At 39.5% G+C, this 16,488-nt stretch overlaps 1 protein-coding gene across 2 annotated transcripts in view; it reads right to left on the reverse strand.

Annotated features, from left to right (window-relative positions):
• The window catches only part of pip4k2ab (phosphatidylinositol-5-phosphate 4-kinase, type II, alpha b), a 48,192-nt gene that overhangs the window by 7,963 nt on the left and 23,741 nt on the right, over positions 1–16,488 (reverse strand). The window contains exons 2-8 of one of the 2 annotated variants that reach the window (XM_060905233.1): positions 14,987–15,084; positions 13,906–14,002; positions 12,809–12,961; positions 8,764–8,910; positions 8,608–8,646; positions 6,014–6,112; positions 135–248 (exon numbers count right to left, since the gene is read on the reverse strand). In XM_060905233.1, the coding sequence (XP_060761216.1) occupies positions 135–248; positions 6,014–6,112; positions 8,608–8,646; positions 8,764–8,910; positions 12,809–12,961; positions 13,906–14,002; positions 14,987–15,084 (747 nt within the window). The remainder of the gene's footprint in view (positions 1–134; positions 249–6,013; positions 6,113–8,607; positions 8,647–8,763; positions 8,911–12,808; positions 12,962–13,905; positions 14,003–14,986; positions 15,085–16,488) is intronic. The other variant, XM_060905234.1, reaches the window with a different exon arrangement.

The raw sequence follows: 16,488 nt of genomic DNA on the forward strand, positions 1-16,488 counted from the left end.
TCATTATCATTATATATCATGCATGGCAATATTCCTTAAAGCAGAGCGAATATGAATATGAGCGCTGGATGGATCAGCAGTGGAAATAATTACAATTATGGTTCAGTACTCATATTTTAGCAAATGACTCAAACCTCCACATCATTCTTTAGCTTCTCCAGGAACATCTTCTTGTTCTCGTCATCTATATAGATTTTCTGTCCATCATTGATGAAGTCATTGTCTTTGTACGTTGGGAGCTCCTTAGTCTGATATTCACATTGGGGGTGGAAAAAAAAAAAAAGGTATTATTCTTTAAAAAACTTCAGGTAACAACTGACTTCAGAGTAAGAGTTTGTGTTTGACATGGATTTATTCCACTTCTACACGGTCAGTGAATATATTTTACAACACCAGAAAAACAGTACAGACGGGTTTAGAAATCCAGATTTGATGAATATGCAAATTGGAAATGCACTCTGGCACACAGATGCTGCATGGCCTGCGTTTGCATACTGAGACATCACGGGCTTGTATATTTTATGATGCAATAACATTGGCCTGTCATGCCTTACTATAAAAACAAAAACTTCTCTCAGTGAAATGTTCAGCTCCTGTTCTTTAAAAGAATGCAGCGACAACTTTCACACTCTGAATGTCTATACATGAAAATTAAAACCTCTGGAAAAGAATTCATCATAAAATAAAAATCATGAGCCCTGAAACCGCAGTCACTGCGTTTATTTTATATATATATATATATATATATATATATATATATATATATATTTATGAGTGATTCCACGCTTATGGGTACTGAAATGGGGACATGAACTTATTTTTTAAAATTCACCTAAAACCATTTCTTTTTTTACCATCAGGTCACAAAACATGTAATCTTTAATGAATGATATGTTAAAAGATAACTTTAATTTTCTGAGATGTAATAAAAACATATTTATATGCCAAAGTCAGAACGTAACAGAAGTGTTGTGGACATATATATTCTCAATTTTAACAATGTAGAATTACTTTTTGAAACATAGAAAGGTGATGTTTTAGCAAATATAATTAATAAACATGTGTAGTAGAATAAACATACACATTCTTTCAATAAGATTAACATGGTATAGAGCTAGATTGTAATTAATTTGTAACAGACGAGAGATGGACAATCGTAACAGAAGTAATGTAACAGACGTCATTTTGGAACTCATAGGCTTGACTTTGGCATATAAATATGTTTTTATTACATCTGAGAAAATTAAAGTTATCTTTTAACATATCATTCATTAAAGATTACATGTTTTGTAACTTGATGGTAAAAAAAGAAATGGTTTTAGGTGAATTTTTAAAAATAAGTTCATGTCCCCATTTCAGTACCCATAAGCGTGGAATCACTCATATATTATATAATATATATATATATATATATATATATATATATATATATATATATATATATATATATATATATAAATAAAATAGCACACTAGCTTCAGGTAGGTCAGTCTGAGCACTGATTTTGTGCTTGCCAACACACACAGCACTGTAGGACGCACCAATGACAGTGTCATTCATAATGTCTCTTTTGTTTTATCCCCAGTTTTAGATTATATGAATACCTATATTATTATTATTATTATTATTATTATTAATATAAATACAAAATAAACACTTTGTGTAGACTGGAGAGAGAAAACGAACCATGTAAAATAGCTTTGGATTCATTAGACGAGGAACTCGATCTTAAGATTTTATGAATAGTACAAAACAAAGTATTCAACAGGGGACAGGAGTTTATAGACATGACATGAATCTTTTTTTTGGAGACACAACACAACTATAAGAAAGAACCAGTCACAACGCCCTAAAGTTAATACACATAGATTTCAGAACTCGTTCTTTAATAGACTCATATTTTAAATATGAATTAGCTGTTTAATTACCAGCGTATAGATTTTGCTGTTTGATTCTTGGCGTTTATGAATTTTTAGTGTTTATTATATATTCTTTGTCTTCCGCTTTGCCATGTAAAATAAGACGTGTATATTTATCTGATTTAATTAAAGACCATTCATTGACAAATTCTGTACAATAACTGATACTGAACCAAAACTCATATCTTTTTTTTTTTAATACACAGAGACACACTGGAATCCAGAATATTCCAGGAATTATAGAATGTCTCTTTACATTTTTCTTTGTATAATTAACAGATTATGACTTATGTAAGGAATAAAACACTTGTGGGTGCATGGTTCTAGGAAAACAATCAACAGGACGATGTGATGAAGTGGAGATGCTATGAGTGCCTCAAAGCTGATTAAAATGTCCTTTAACACATATCCTGAGGTGCTTTATTCCTTTTATACCGCAGCAATTTGCCAAAATTACAATTTGTACAGCAACTTTTATCCATTTACAGCTACATTTAATTCTAACCATTTTACTCATCCCCTAATCAGCCTTTCTTTTCTCATTTTTTCTCTTGAAGACAACAAGACAAAAAAAAAAAGCAGTGTGTCACATAAATAAGAAAGTGCACAGCACAAATTCCTCCGCCCTGAAGTCTTTTCCCATAAATGTCAAATCGGTGTTTCCTTACATAAATTACTGATATTAAATACAACCCCGATTCCAAAAAAGTTGGGACAAAGTACAAATTTTAAATAAAAACGGAATGCAATAATTTACAAATCTCAAAAACTGATATTGTATTCACAATAGAACATAGACAACATATCAAATGTCCAAAGTGAGACATTTTGAAATTTCATGACAGCAACACATCTCAAAAAAGTTGGGACAGGGGCAATAAGAGGCTGGAAAAGTTAAAGGTACAAAAAAGGAACAGCTGGAGGACCAAATTGCAACTCATTAGGTCAATTGGCAATAGGTCATTAACATGACTGGGTATAAAAAGAGCATCTTGGAGTGGCAGCGGCTCTCAGAAGTAAAGATGGGAAGAGGATCACCAATCCCCCTAATTCTGCGCTGACAAATAGTGGAGCAATATCAGAAAGGAGTTCGACAGTGTAAAATTGCAAAGAGTTTGAACATATCATCATCTACAGTGCATAATATCATCAAAAGATTCAGAGAATCTGGAAGAATCTGTGTGTAAGGGTCAAGGCTGGAAAACCATACTGGGTGCCCATGATCTTCGGGCCCTTAGACGGCACTGCATCACATACAGGCATGCTTCTGTATTGGAAATCACAAAATGGACTCAGGAATATTTCCAGAGAACATTATCTGTGAACACAATTCACCGTGCCATCCGCCGTTGCCAGCTAAAACTCTATAGTTCAAAGAAGAAGCCGTATCTAAACATGATCCAGAAGCGCAGACGTCTTCTCTGGGCCAAGGCTCATTTAAAATGGACTGTGGCAAAGTGGAAAACTGTTCTGTGGTCAGACAAATCAAAATTTGAAGTTCTTTATGGGAATCAGGGACGCCGTGTCGTTCGGACTAAAGAGGAGAAGGACGACCCAAGTTGTTATCAGCGCTCAGTTCAGAAGCCTGCATCTCTGATGGTATGGGGTTGCATTAGTGCGTGTGGCATGGGCAGCTTACGAGGGGCGTTCAATAAGTAATGCCCCGACCCACTTCCCATCGCAGTAGAGCAACGAAACTTGGCACAGTTATTAGTCTTTCTCTACATAGGAACCACCCAGAGTTATGCATTTCTCCCATCGTTTGATGCAGCTCTGGAGACCATTTTTGTAGAACACCCCAGGTTGGTCCTCCAACCACGACGTGACTTCAGAAATCAAGGCTGCATCATCTGGGAAACGCTTTCCTTTCAAAAACAACTTCATGGCTGGGAAGAGGTGAAAGTCAGAGGGTGCAAGGTCAGGAGAGTAGGGAGGATTTCATAGCCACACTCCCGTGCTTCTGATCTGGCGACAAGCGAGTTGTGGACCGGAGCGTTGTCCTGCAGAAGGAGGATACCTTTGCTGATCTTGCCCCGCCTCTTGATTTTGATAGCTTCTCTTAATTTCCTTAAAAGTGAAGCATAATAGGCTCCTGTAATTGTGGTACCCTTTGCCAGGAAATCTGTCATCACTACTCCGTCCTGGTCCCAGAAGACTATGAGCATGACCTTGCCAGCGGAGGGCTGCACCCTTGCCTTCTTTGGAGGTGGTGAGTTCAAGTGCTTCCACTGCATTGACTGGGCTTTGGTCTCTGGATCATAGTGATGGACCCAGGTTTCATCCTGTGTCATCAGTCTTTTGAAAAACTTTGACTCATCTTCTTGGCACATCTCCAAATTCATCCTCGAGCACTCGACGCGTTCTCGCTTCTGGAAAGGTGTGAGCAACCTGGGAATCCATCTGGCAGACACCTTATGCATATGCAGATGGTCATGAATGATAGTTTCCACAGACCCTGTACTAATCTTGACCTCTTGGGCTATTTGGCGAATAATAATGCGCCGATCTTCCAAAATGGCAGCCTCAACTTGACGGACAGATGCCTCATCAATGGCAGAAGGGGGGCGGCCAGGTCTGGGAGCTGTTTCCACAGACTTCCGGCCATGTTTGAATTCACGATGCCAGCGTTTTACAAGGTCATATGATGGGGCATTATCACCATAAGTTTCTTTCATTTCATCAAAAGTCTCCTGTGGTGTGCGTCCTTTCAAATACAAAAACCGGATCACTGCGCGACACTCAACAGGCTCCATTTCACACCTGACTCAGTTCAAACACGTGTAAATCAGAAACCACAATTAGTTCAGAGCTGTAATTTGCCACATAACCCATCGAGATATAAATCATTGCACATGCAAAATTTCAGCTAGATCAGACAACTGGAAGTGGGTCAGGGGCATTACTTATTGAACGCCCCTCGTACACATCTGGAAAGACACCATCAATGCTGAAAGGTATATCCAGGTTCTAGAGCAACATATGCTCCCATCCAGACGACGTCTCTTTCAGGGAAGACCTTGCATTTTCCAACATGACAATGCCAAACCACATACTGCATCAATTACAGCATCATGGCTGCGTAGAAGAAGGGTCCGGGTACTGAACTGGCCAGCCTGCAGTCCAGATCGTTCACCCATAGAAAACATTTGGCGCATCATAAAACGGAAGATACGACAAAAAAGACCCAAGACAGTTGAGCAACTAGAATCCTACATTAGACAAGAATGGGTTAACATTCCTATCCCTAAACTTGAGCAACTTGTCTCCTCAGTCCCCAGACGTTTACAGACTGTTGTAAAGAGAAAAGGGGATGTCTCACAGTGGGAAACATGGCCTTGTCCCAACTTTTTTGAGATGTGTTGTTGTCATGAAATGTAAAATCACCTAATTTTTCTCTTTAAATGATACATTTTCTCAGTTTAAACAGTTGATATGTCATCTATGTTCTATTCTGAATAAAATATGGAATTTTGAAACTTCCACATCATTGCATTCCGTTTTTATTTACAATTTGTACTTTGTCCCAACTTTTTTGGAATCGGGGTTGTAGTATACATTTTTAAAATTGCATCTGCATTACAAACCCCTATGAATAAGCAGTTACTAAAGAAATGACATACTGTATGCATGCTTTAATAAACCATAAGTTTCAGCTGCACTACTGTCAGAGCTTTTACTATAAAAAATTAAACACTGGTTGCGATATCAACCAGTAGAACCAGTAAGACTTGCTGATTAATTTGGTTATAGAACTGTCTGAAACATTTCAAATGTCATCAGCGCTAGGTCCAACTAGCTTTGATTATTATGATTATGTAAAAAAGCTACTCTAAGGTATCCCTGTCATTATTCTTTTAATAACTGGCTCCAGCTTGATGATTCATTGCCTCTGCTTGAGGGAAGTTGTAATTATGTCCCCATAAACACACTACAGTTGTACTGACGTTCTCTTGGATTTCCCTGCAGACACGCTGACTGTGGAAGAAGACATGACGTTGGTTCTGGACATGGGATATGACTTTGAGCCTGTGCTCTATCATGGCATCCGATCAGGACAGAGCGTGTATGTGGCGTCTTTGCAGGTGTGTCCTTACGTGTCTGATGGCGCAGTAAAAGCGTGTGGCGATCCGAATGGTTTGGAGCTTTTGGCTCATGCGAGATTTGGCTGGAGCCCCATCTTCAGGTGGGCGTGGCTGTTGGAGAAGAGGGTGAGAGGCACGCAGCTTCACTCATGAACGCGTTTTTAAAAAAAAAAAATCTATTCGTCTGGCTGGCTTAAAAATAGAATTAGACACTAAAGGAAAGAAAATATTTTACAGCTAGTGTTTTTTTTTTAAATCTTCATAACGCTTTCAGAAGAATAATGGGTACAAATTATATACAGAATGCATGCATTAGTAGGAGAAAAATATATATATATAAAATGCCATTGTTTACAATGTTAAGTAATGTTTAGAAAATGATGCAGAGTTTTGAAATGAATTCATAAACTTATCTCTGCTTAAAGGAGAACTGAAGGCAAATTTTTTAAACATCAAAATTCTATTTCTCTCATTTTATTAAATATCGGAATGCATTTTTGATCGCTATTTTGTCGCTGCTATAGCAAGTTATGAGTGCTTGAAATATGCTCTGTAATATATCAGTCCGTATGTCAAAGCAACGGCCGTAAACGAGATTCGTTGAGACCTGTGCGAGACATCGTAGGATGGAAGTAAAACGTACAGCGGAAATCAAAGTCACCAACCCTGTGTCCGAAATCGCTCACTTATTCACTACTCCCTACTCCCTATATAGGGAATTACAAAATAAAGGACTATATACAGTAGTGAGCTCGTTGGTAAAATGAGAAAACGCTTTCAGGCACTAGTCCGTCACGCTGGTATTTACGTTCATTACTGTCGCACAATTAAAACGTGCCGGATCAGTCAGCTGGTGGGTTTTCAAAATAATAAACATATGCATGTGTTTTTGTGATAAATCCATATTATACTGAGCACATTTCCAACAAAGCTCCTGCATCTTTCAGTTTTTTAAATCAAGGCTGAATACTTTCTTTTTTGCCGCTGCCTTTTATTAAATCAAATTTGAGACTTTTAATTTGATTTCTTTCAGTGCGGACAGCATTACAAAATGGCGTCCCCACTATACAGTGCCCTATATAGTGAGTAGGGAGCGATTTTGGACACGGGGGTTGTCAAAAGACACGCGCGCCCTCTTTCGAATGCTGATGTGATCAAGCTGGAAGTTTTGTTTGTTTTGATAATAATCAGGAAAGTTTGAAAAAAGTAGGCAGTAATCGTCATTTAAACTCGTTTTTGTGCAATACTTCGTTTGGAAAACAGTTTTCAAAATGGCGGCGCTGACACCTGGCTGACACTTCACGTTTCGAAGTCTCGCACAAGTCTCGTGAAGATCGCGCGGATAAGCGACGCCTGCCGTGGACCAAATGAACTAAATTCAACACGGCTAAAAACCGAATAGGCCGATAAGTATCATATTTAATTGCAATTAGTTGCCAATACGAGTCACGATATAAGGTTACTAAAACCAAAAAAGTAATTAAATAACACGATTAAGAAATAAAGCAAGTTTAAAAATGACTTCAGTTCTCCTTTAAATATTCATATATGCGCAACACATTAACGAATTTAGAGAAATAGTTCATATTCGCAAAAGAGCATCATCGTATACGGCTGGAAGTACATGCCAACGGGGAGAACATGCACAATGGGGCAAAGAACAAAAGGTACACATGCAAATTATTCACATGCCTTCATATATACATTATGCATGAGACATCACAAAGCAGTCAGTGGTCTCTTGCTGGATCCCTAGTTCACTAGATTTAACAGAAATCATAATACATTTATTAGACTCAATAAAATAAATCTGTTTTTGCGAGATTATAAGCTCCCACTATTCTTTATTCGTATATTTCAAGCTCGAAAAATTATTTGAGCAGTAACATATGTACATTTTTGCTTAAGCCTAAACTAGGAACCATAGGTTACATCTTAACAAATCATGCTCACTTTGCATTATAGTCTAAATATTTGTGAAGCTCATTAGTCGTACAATTTTTCCTCTAAATTGCTTATCATTGTTAGTCGTAATAGTATTTATACTGTTATTTAACTTGAATATCTTGATCTCAGAGTGATTGTCATTTCAGTAAGACAATTAAACACAATTATTAACCCTTATTTTCCTTATTATTTTTAACGAGTTCAGCTTCATGCGTTAAGTACAACATGCCACGACTGCACCATAAAGTTCACGTTTCACCACTCAAGCAAGAGGAGGGATAAAACAAAGGAAATCATTAAGACACTCAACCAAAATGGAGCACAAATTCAGTGCTGTTGAAGAGGAATGAAGAGGAAGGCAAACATTTCTTTTTCCCATCAAGCATTATTTACATTAATCGTTTGAGAATTTTTCGATACACGATTAACAAATAAACGTGAAGCTAACAAAAAAAAAACCATTCCAAACACAACCACCTCAGACTTCTCACACCAGTCGCAAAAGGAACATGCAAGGTACTGAACGTGCACGTGCATGCTTATTTAACGGCAGTCGTGTGAATGATTTCACACGTTTGAAGTCTGCATTAAGCATCAGGATTATTCACAGATTAAAATTAAAATCTTAAATGATCATGATGGAATGAAAATGATTTGACCTTTTCTTTGTCGCTCGCCTCTCTGGACACTGTGGATCCCTGAGAAACATTAAAAACAGTGTTTATCGTTAATTTATCTATCACGTATTACACACCTGGCTGTTATTATGTATAAATGTATCATCTAATCCTTGACACTAAGCCTTGAGCGCTTACCTTCAGGTCGTATTTTTTGTGCACGGGCAGACGGGGGCTGAACACGTTACGCGTGACAATCATGTACGTCTCGTCTCCGTCCACCGTGAGGCGGTACATGCCCAGGAACTGAGGCAGCAGTGTGTTGCCATGACATTCCACTATATACTGCAAACAGAGGGGAGAAAAAAAAAAAACCATACAAACGAGGCTCCAGCTCACCAGAGTTCACTGTAAGGGTGACTCAGCTGCTTCACAATGACAGCCTTGTTCCAATTGTAGCTCTTACACACTTCTCTTACACTCTGAAAAGCTGGAAGCTTTCAGATTATTGGAAATGACAATATTTAATGCCGGCGCTCTTTTTTTAAGCTCTGGAAAACTGCAAGATCAATGAACCATAAAACTTTGCATGCTTTATGCGTTACCTTTTATTAAACACTTAAACGAGCTTTATTCCATTAAACAATTAAGCAGGCACTAAATCTACACAGCTCATTTAAAAAAAAAACCTGTGCTGCGTCTATGTAAGAGAGCTTTAACCTTATGGTACATTTTATATATTTTTTACAGAGATGTCAATCACAGAAATAACACACTTTATTTTTTTCGCGGTCTGGTTTCTATTCAAATCCTGCGCTCTGATTGGCTGGCGAGCGGATCCGTATCCTACGATACGGACCCCAGTTACGGACCCCGATTGTGGACCTCTGGTGACTCGCTTGTTCACAACAACAACAAACATGGTAGCAATTTTTGTCAACATTTATTTTCGTATTTCTCAGGAGAATAGCATTAATTTTACAGCATGGATGGCGATAACGACAGTGTTCACAGCGAAAGTGAGTTTTACTCCCCTGAGGAAGAAGAAATAAAAGAAAACATTTCAGGAGAAAGCTAAAAACCTGTAACTGTTGCTAACGCCGAGCAAAAACATGGCTGAATCCTGAATGACTCCTATTTGTATAAATAGGGGACTACATAGGCGGCAAAATGTAGTTTTTTTCCTGCCATGGAAGTGCACTTGTATACCGAGGAGGAAGCAATTTGCATTACAGCCATGAATGAGGATTCAAAATAGCATTAATTTTACAGCATGGATAGCGATAACGACAGTGTTCACAGTGAAAGCAAGTTTTACTACCCTTAGGAAGACAAAATAAAAGAAAACATTTCAGGAGAAAGCTAAAAAACCTCTAACTTGTTAACGCCGAGCAAAAACATGGCTGAATCCTGAATGACTCCTATTTGTATAAATAGGGGACTACATAGGCGGCAAAATGTAGTTTTTTTTTCCCCTGCCATGGAAGTGCACTTGTATACCGAGGAGAAAGCAATTTGCATTACAGCCGTGAATGAGGATTCAAAATGGCGGCTCGGCTCGGTTTTCCCTTTCGGGCGCTCTCGTTTTCTGTTAGAATTTGGTAAAGAAAAAAGTAAATATATTATTTACCAGCTTAAGGTCGGCCCGTATGGTGAAATACCGTGACCTCGGCCTTGAATACTGAGTACTTTCAAGACCTCGGTCACAGTATTTCACGATACGGACCTCCCAGCTGGTAAAAAACATATATATACTTTCCCATGTTTCTGCAGTGGTTTCATCAAGGGGATGTACTGTAACACACACACACACACACACCAAAAAAACAAAAACAGGAATGCAGGCGCTAGGACCATGCAAAAAGAGCGCCTGCTCAAGAACAGTAGAGGTGAAGGCACTAGGACCATGCAGAAACATTCCCGTCCACTTCGCTCTCAAAAACGATTCAGTTCAAACGATAGTTAGCAATGTCAGAACTCCCCAAGTGGCAAAAAAAAAAAAAGGAGGATGTACGACTTTTTTTTAATTTCCAAAAAAAAAAGTGCGAGTGATGCCTTCAGATACACTCTCAATAAAGTAGGCTAACATTACGTGACAAGTATTTGTAGTGAGATCATGTTGGAATATGATATCACATTGTAAACATCTTCAAGCTAGCTAGGCATAGAAAAGGACTTATTTTTTACATTATTTCAAATGAACACAGTCAGTCTACTACTGTACTTATTCACTCAACACAAATCAGAGGAGTGATAGGCAGCGCAGAGGGGAGTGACAACATATTACAGAAAGAAGGGATAAGCTATCTGACTTTCTAATTAGGATTATAAATCAGTTAGAACTATAAATGCCTTTTTAAAGTGACCCAGGTTGATGTATTAAAAAGATGAATAGTACCCTGTGGAGCTTGAATAACCCCTAGATACTTGAATCACACGCTGTATTGCCCGCTGCCTCATGCCTGTGCAGGAGAACGAGCTGGAAAAACACTGCGTGCTAATGTTTACACTTGGGTACGGAAACGGCCGAAGTTTATCCTCATTATAATATTATAATGAGCGAGGTTGCAACAAATGTGGCGGAACCGGTGGCCTCCGACACAGAAGTGAGCGCTCGAGAGCCAGCAATATTTACTCGGCTTGTCTGCCGTGGCGTGTTTTGCCTCTAACAATGTCAAATACTTCCTTAAAATCATCGTGTTTTTTGTCTCGATTTAGGAGTCTTTGTTCGATCCGGAATGCTTGCTGTGGCTCCACGGTCGCGACCTCTGACCCACGCATGACCTCACGCGACTTTTCCGAACTGGTTGCTGAGCGAACGGTTTGCAAACAGACCAAGACGTGGTTAGGACGTCCTGCATTAGGAAATCAAATGAATTGATGCATACCAGCTATGGCGATGTAGTCTGGTTAACACCAGACCATATCACAAGTGAAATATGGTCTGGAATCCGCCTACTGAATTTCTCGTAGGGGAGGTGTGGTTTACGATTGTCAACGGCCGTTTATTGGACGTTGCGAATGTCTATCATTTGGCGTATACGTAGCCCATGGCCAATCATGGCAGTTGTACCCGGTGACGTAGTTAGAGCGACGAAGAAGACGAAGAGGCGAAGAAAGACTGTAACGCCAAACGCTGTTCTTTTTTTAAAACAAACTTTTGCTCTAAACTATTCAGAACAGTGTCTAAAGCTTGATCGAAAGTTTGGTTCGTATCGCTCGCCGCCATGTTAAATGTGATCCGTAAACAGTCCCAAATAAACTACGAGCTTCCGTTTGTCGAGTAGTACGTGTCACCGTCTTTCCACCCCTCCCCACTCTCTGATTGGCTCCCTAACTCAGGCGAGCCTTTAGACCATAGTTTCCATGCTGTCTTTTCAGATCGGAACGATTGTGCAAAGCAGCATGGGATTTCCCAGGCTAATGGCGATGGGTACCGGCTCAAACAATTCAGAAAGGGGAGTGGATCAAATAATTCCTGAACCAGCACATCGACCTGCGTCACTTTAATCTCTTAACACTAGTTTAAAAAAGACGTCAAAGAAATGTTTTATTGTAAAACAAACTGTTGTAAAAGGAAAGGAGTTCTACTGTAAAAATTGTTCTAAAACAAACGTGACCCACTAACAGGAAGGTTGAAGGTGAACTTCAAGGATACTTTCTCCGAGACACACACAGCTACAAAACTGCATCTTTTCAAACAACACAGTTGGAGGGAAGTGCTATCCGCCCTCTTCTACATACATAAGCTCACCAGTGATTGGCTAGCATTACTGTGATTCCAAAGGAAGAAAGAGTACTCCCCTCCCACTCAGACAGCATGGGCAATTTCATTCTCTTGAATTCCTGACCATGGACGCCTGCGGCATCGCTAGGATTCGCACTCACAGTCTCCGAATGATGTTCAGGTTTTTTTTTTTTTTTTAATTCTTGTGCGTACATTTTGTATAGAAACCTTTTAAAATGACTTAAGGTACGTAATCGGAGCACACCACAGTAAAGGTACAGTAAAATGTGAAAGCTCTGTACTTTTATTTCTGAGAGTGTGCATAACAAACAGCATCTGTTGACGTGAACAGAAGGCTGAAACAAAATCTAACCAAATGAGCGGCATGTCAATATTACGATAATGCTCTCTCAAACATTTTTTCCCGAAGAGAAGAACTGCGCCTTTAAATATGATAATAAGACAAATCCACGTGTTTAAATCGAAAGTGGCGAAAGAGATGGGACGTCCTTTTACCTGATGATACTTCTTCAGGATGTTGTGCATCTCAGCCACGTCTTCACTGGTGATAATCTTGATGACGTACTTCTTGTTGTAGGAGGTGTGAAAGCGCGCGCCGCTGCGGCCCTGGGCGTCACTTGGGATCGGCGCGCTTCGTGTCAGAGAGTTCTGCATGATGACAGGCGTGTTACAGATTACACTGACATCCAAGCACTAGCCTCAGATTATAGAGAAAATCATCACTCTTCCTAACAATGGATGGCATGAAGGAAAAAATCCAAGCCTACAACATTTTTCATAACAGATTGCTAAATCTGTTCTGATGTAATAACATCTGAATGTTTCTTTCGTACTCCTTACTGCTACTGTTAGACATAACTGTAGATCAATATTCATATTCACGCCAGCTGGATGTATTGATTTGGAAGATGAGTGCACAGTGTAATAAGCAATGTTCCTTTACACTGCTGTTAAAAAAAAAAGCAGCTCGGGGCGGGGCGGGGTGGGGCGGGGGGCAGTGCTGTGGACTTTAAATTCACAGGAAAGCCTGACCACACCACTCGCTTCTTCCAATTTCTTACATTTACTCAATAAATAAGCACCAACTGCACAGTCTTAAACTGCGACAGTGTGTGAAGGTCTTGTATGATCTTGCGTGAAGACTTGCTTCCAGGACAAAGCCAGACATTTTACCTGCTAATGGCATCAAGACCTTTCATCGCAGTTGGCTTTTGTTAGCAAATCTCACAAACCTGAATGCTTAATCTGTCCTTTTCTTTCTTATTGCAGTAGTATCTGGGCTCACATGCTCAAACCACAGCTTAACAGTGTTTTTGTGATATTGTCTGCATTCACTTTATTATTATTTAAATCTAATGGAAATATTTTCATGTGCGACTGATGTGTCTTGAATGTTTGAATATTTATGATGGATGGAAATGTAAGTATGAACATAGCTGATGCAAGAGGACATTAAATGAATTCATTATAATAAATCTGCATCCAAGTAGAATCTATAAAGACAGTCATGCTTTAATGAGAGAAAATTATTACATAATGGGTTTCTTTCTCTCTCTTTTTATTTTTTTTTTTATTTTTTTTATTTCAGGCACCTGGTATTCCTGATCATCGATGGCAAACCTCTCCCTCAGATTTCGGAAGACAAGAGGACAGTACTCTTTAAACTTGAAATGGCTTGGCATATTCTCTCTTTGAGAGAGAGAGAGAGAGAGAGAGAGAGAGAGAGATGTAAGAAGGAATTTAAAGGAAAAAAGGAGAGAGAAAGAGAAAAGGAAGAAAGAGAGAAATGCAGAAAAGGAAATTAGAGAGAGAGACCAATAGAGAGAAAGAAAAGGGAGAAAAATTAAGGAAAGAAAAGAATGGGGGAGAGAGAAAGAGAGCATGAGAGAAGGATAAAAGGAGACAGAAGAAAGAGAGGGAGAGATAGAAATATGGAAACAGAAAGAATGAATTAATTAGACAGAGAAAGAAAGAAGGACAGAGACAAAGAAAGACCAGGAGACAGAGAGAAACAGAGAGGAATGGAGGGAGGAAAAGAGAGAGAAATAGAAAAGAAAATAAGGAGAAAGAAAGAGAAAGGGAGAGAAAGGTAGAGACAGAGGCAAAGAAAGGAGCAGAGAGGGAGAAAGAAAGACCAGGAGACAGAGAGAAACAGAGGAATGGAGGGAGGAAAGGAGAGGGAAATAGAAAAGAAAATAAGGAGAAAGAGGCAAAGAAAGGAGCAGAGAGGGAGAAAGAAAGACCAGGAGACAGAGAGAAATAGAAAAGAAAGAGAAAGGAGACAGACAGACACAAAGAAAGTGAGAGAGAGCGTGCAAGAGAGATAGATAGAGAGAAGGTACAGAGACAAACAGCAAGAAAGAACAAGAAAGAAAGTGAGAGAGAGACAGAAAGTGAGAGAGACCAAGAGAAAGAAAGATAAGCATTGAAAGAAAGCAGAGAGACCGTCAAAGAGAAACACAAAGAAAGGGAGGGTGATGGACAGACAAGAGATTAGAAAAGGAAAGAAGAGAAGACAACATTTAATATAGGATATATAATTGGTTTACAGTCTGTCTGACTTTGCAGTTGCTCACATTATAATAATAATTTTTAAAAAATTATTAATACAGTGCAAGAATTAAAAGGAGCCAAAAGGCCGTGACTTATCAAGCGCTGGATTTCCACTCGTACTTGTTGAAGAGGTGATTGTCCACTTTGATCTTAGAGTTGGCTTTGAAATCATCAGGCATCAGCATTACAGGGATCTGAATGTGACTGAGGTTATTTATCTGGAGACACACAAACAGGAGTGCTCAGATACAGAGTCATCACTTTCACACAGCAAATACGGTGCATTTTATCGAACTCTTGTCATTGCGTCAGCCTTCTGGAACAGCGCTGAACGATCTGCTCGGACTGACCTCTAATTCACTGACAACGGTGGTGCACTGGTGGCTCACGGCCAATCACCACCTTTCTCCTCTGCACTCGCTCGCCGATATTCGCGTGCATCCATTTTCTTTACTATACTACCATTTAAAGAGTTATAGGGGATGATTCCTGTACACAGACGGCTGCAGAGGCACCATTTCTATTTCAGTACCCTGTCAGGGGGCATATTTTCTCTGCCCTTCGCTCTGGAATCCTGCCTGCTTTTCATGACACTCCTTCCATCATCTAAAACCAAAAACAAACACACACACACACACACACTATCAGTATGACGCAGGAGGCTATTTCGGTGGACCTTCCTCTGTGTCTCCATCTGTCCTTACTGCATCGGGGGGTACTGCCGAGTATCTGTTAGCAAACTCCATCATCAATCTGTATAGTGGGTAAATATGTCATAAGAGCTGCTGATGAACATCACGCAGACATTTGGAAATTGGTACATTTTTAGCACAACTTCAAAAAAATCCCGTGTTTACACTTTCATGCTGGAAAGAGAATACAAGTGATCTGTAAACTGTTATCCTGCTCCCCCTTTCACACTCTGCTGCCAGAAAGTGTGTCTCATCTTGCAGGCTAAACAGTCTGGGCGGAGGGAGAGAGAGAGAGAGAGAGAGAGAGAGAGAGAGAGAGAGAGAGAGAGCACAAGAGATATTTCTCTCAGCCAGCACAGGCCATTCAGTTCATTCTTTCTCATTTTAGAGGAATGCTACACATTTTTCTCAAAAAAAAAAAGTGCCAGTGTCACAGCCTGAGGGCAAGTTAGCAAAAGTGCCGTTTCCCGCTGTACCCTCCTAAAAGCATGGCGCAATAATGTCCTAAAAATATCTGCTCCCTTTTCCCAGAAACAACATTTGATCCCACAGTGAGCTTCGTCTACAGCTTCGTTAATAACATCTGAACATCCTGGTAACTATTTTACGTCACTCAAACATATCCACAAAGCTTCATCACGTACGTCTGCACTTAGGGTGTATTCAGACCAGGATAGTTCGATAGTTCACTTGCTTTGGTCCGAACCAAATGTTTTTTTATTTTTTCATTTTGGTGCGGTTCGCTTTCACACTGTGCATTTTAGTAAGCGGACCAAAATCTGTCAACAAAGCCACGCGCCCTGAGGTCGTTCAGCTATTGGTCAGAGACGACACGTGCACAAAGCGTTAAGTTCAAAAGTAGTCACGGAGGATAGCGCTGATGAGCGCACATCATGTTGTGACAGTTCTGGCTCTTCACGCAAGTCGCTA

Source organism: Neoarius graeffei, chromosome 23 (genome assembly GCF_027579695.1).
Source record: "Neoarius graeffei isolate fNeoGra1 chromosome 23, fNeoGra1.pri, whole genome shotgun sequence".
NCBI lineage: Eukaryota > Metazoa > Chordata > Actinopteri > Siluriformes > Ariidae > Neoarius > Neoarius graeffei.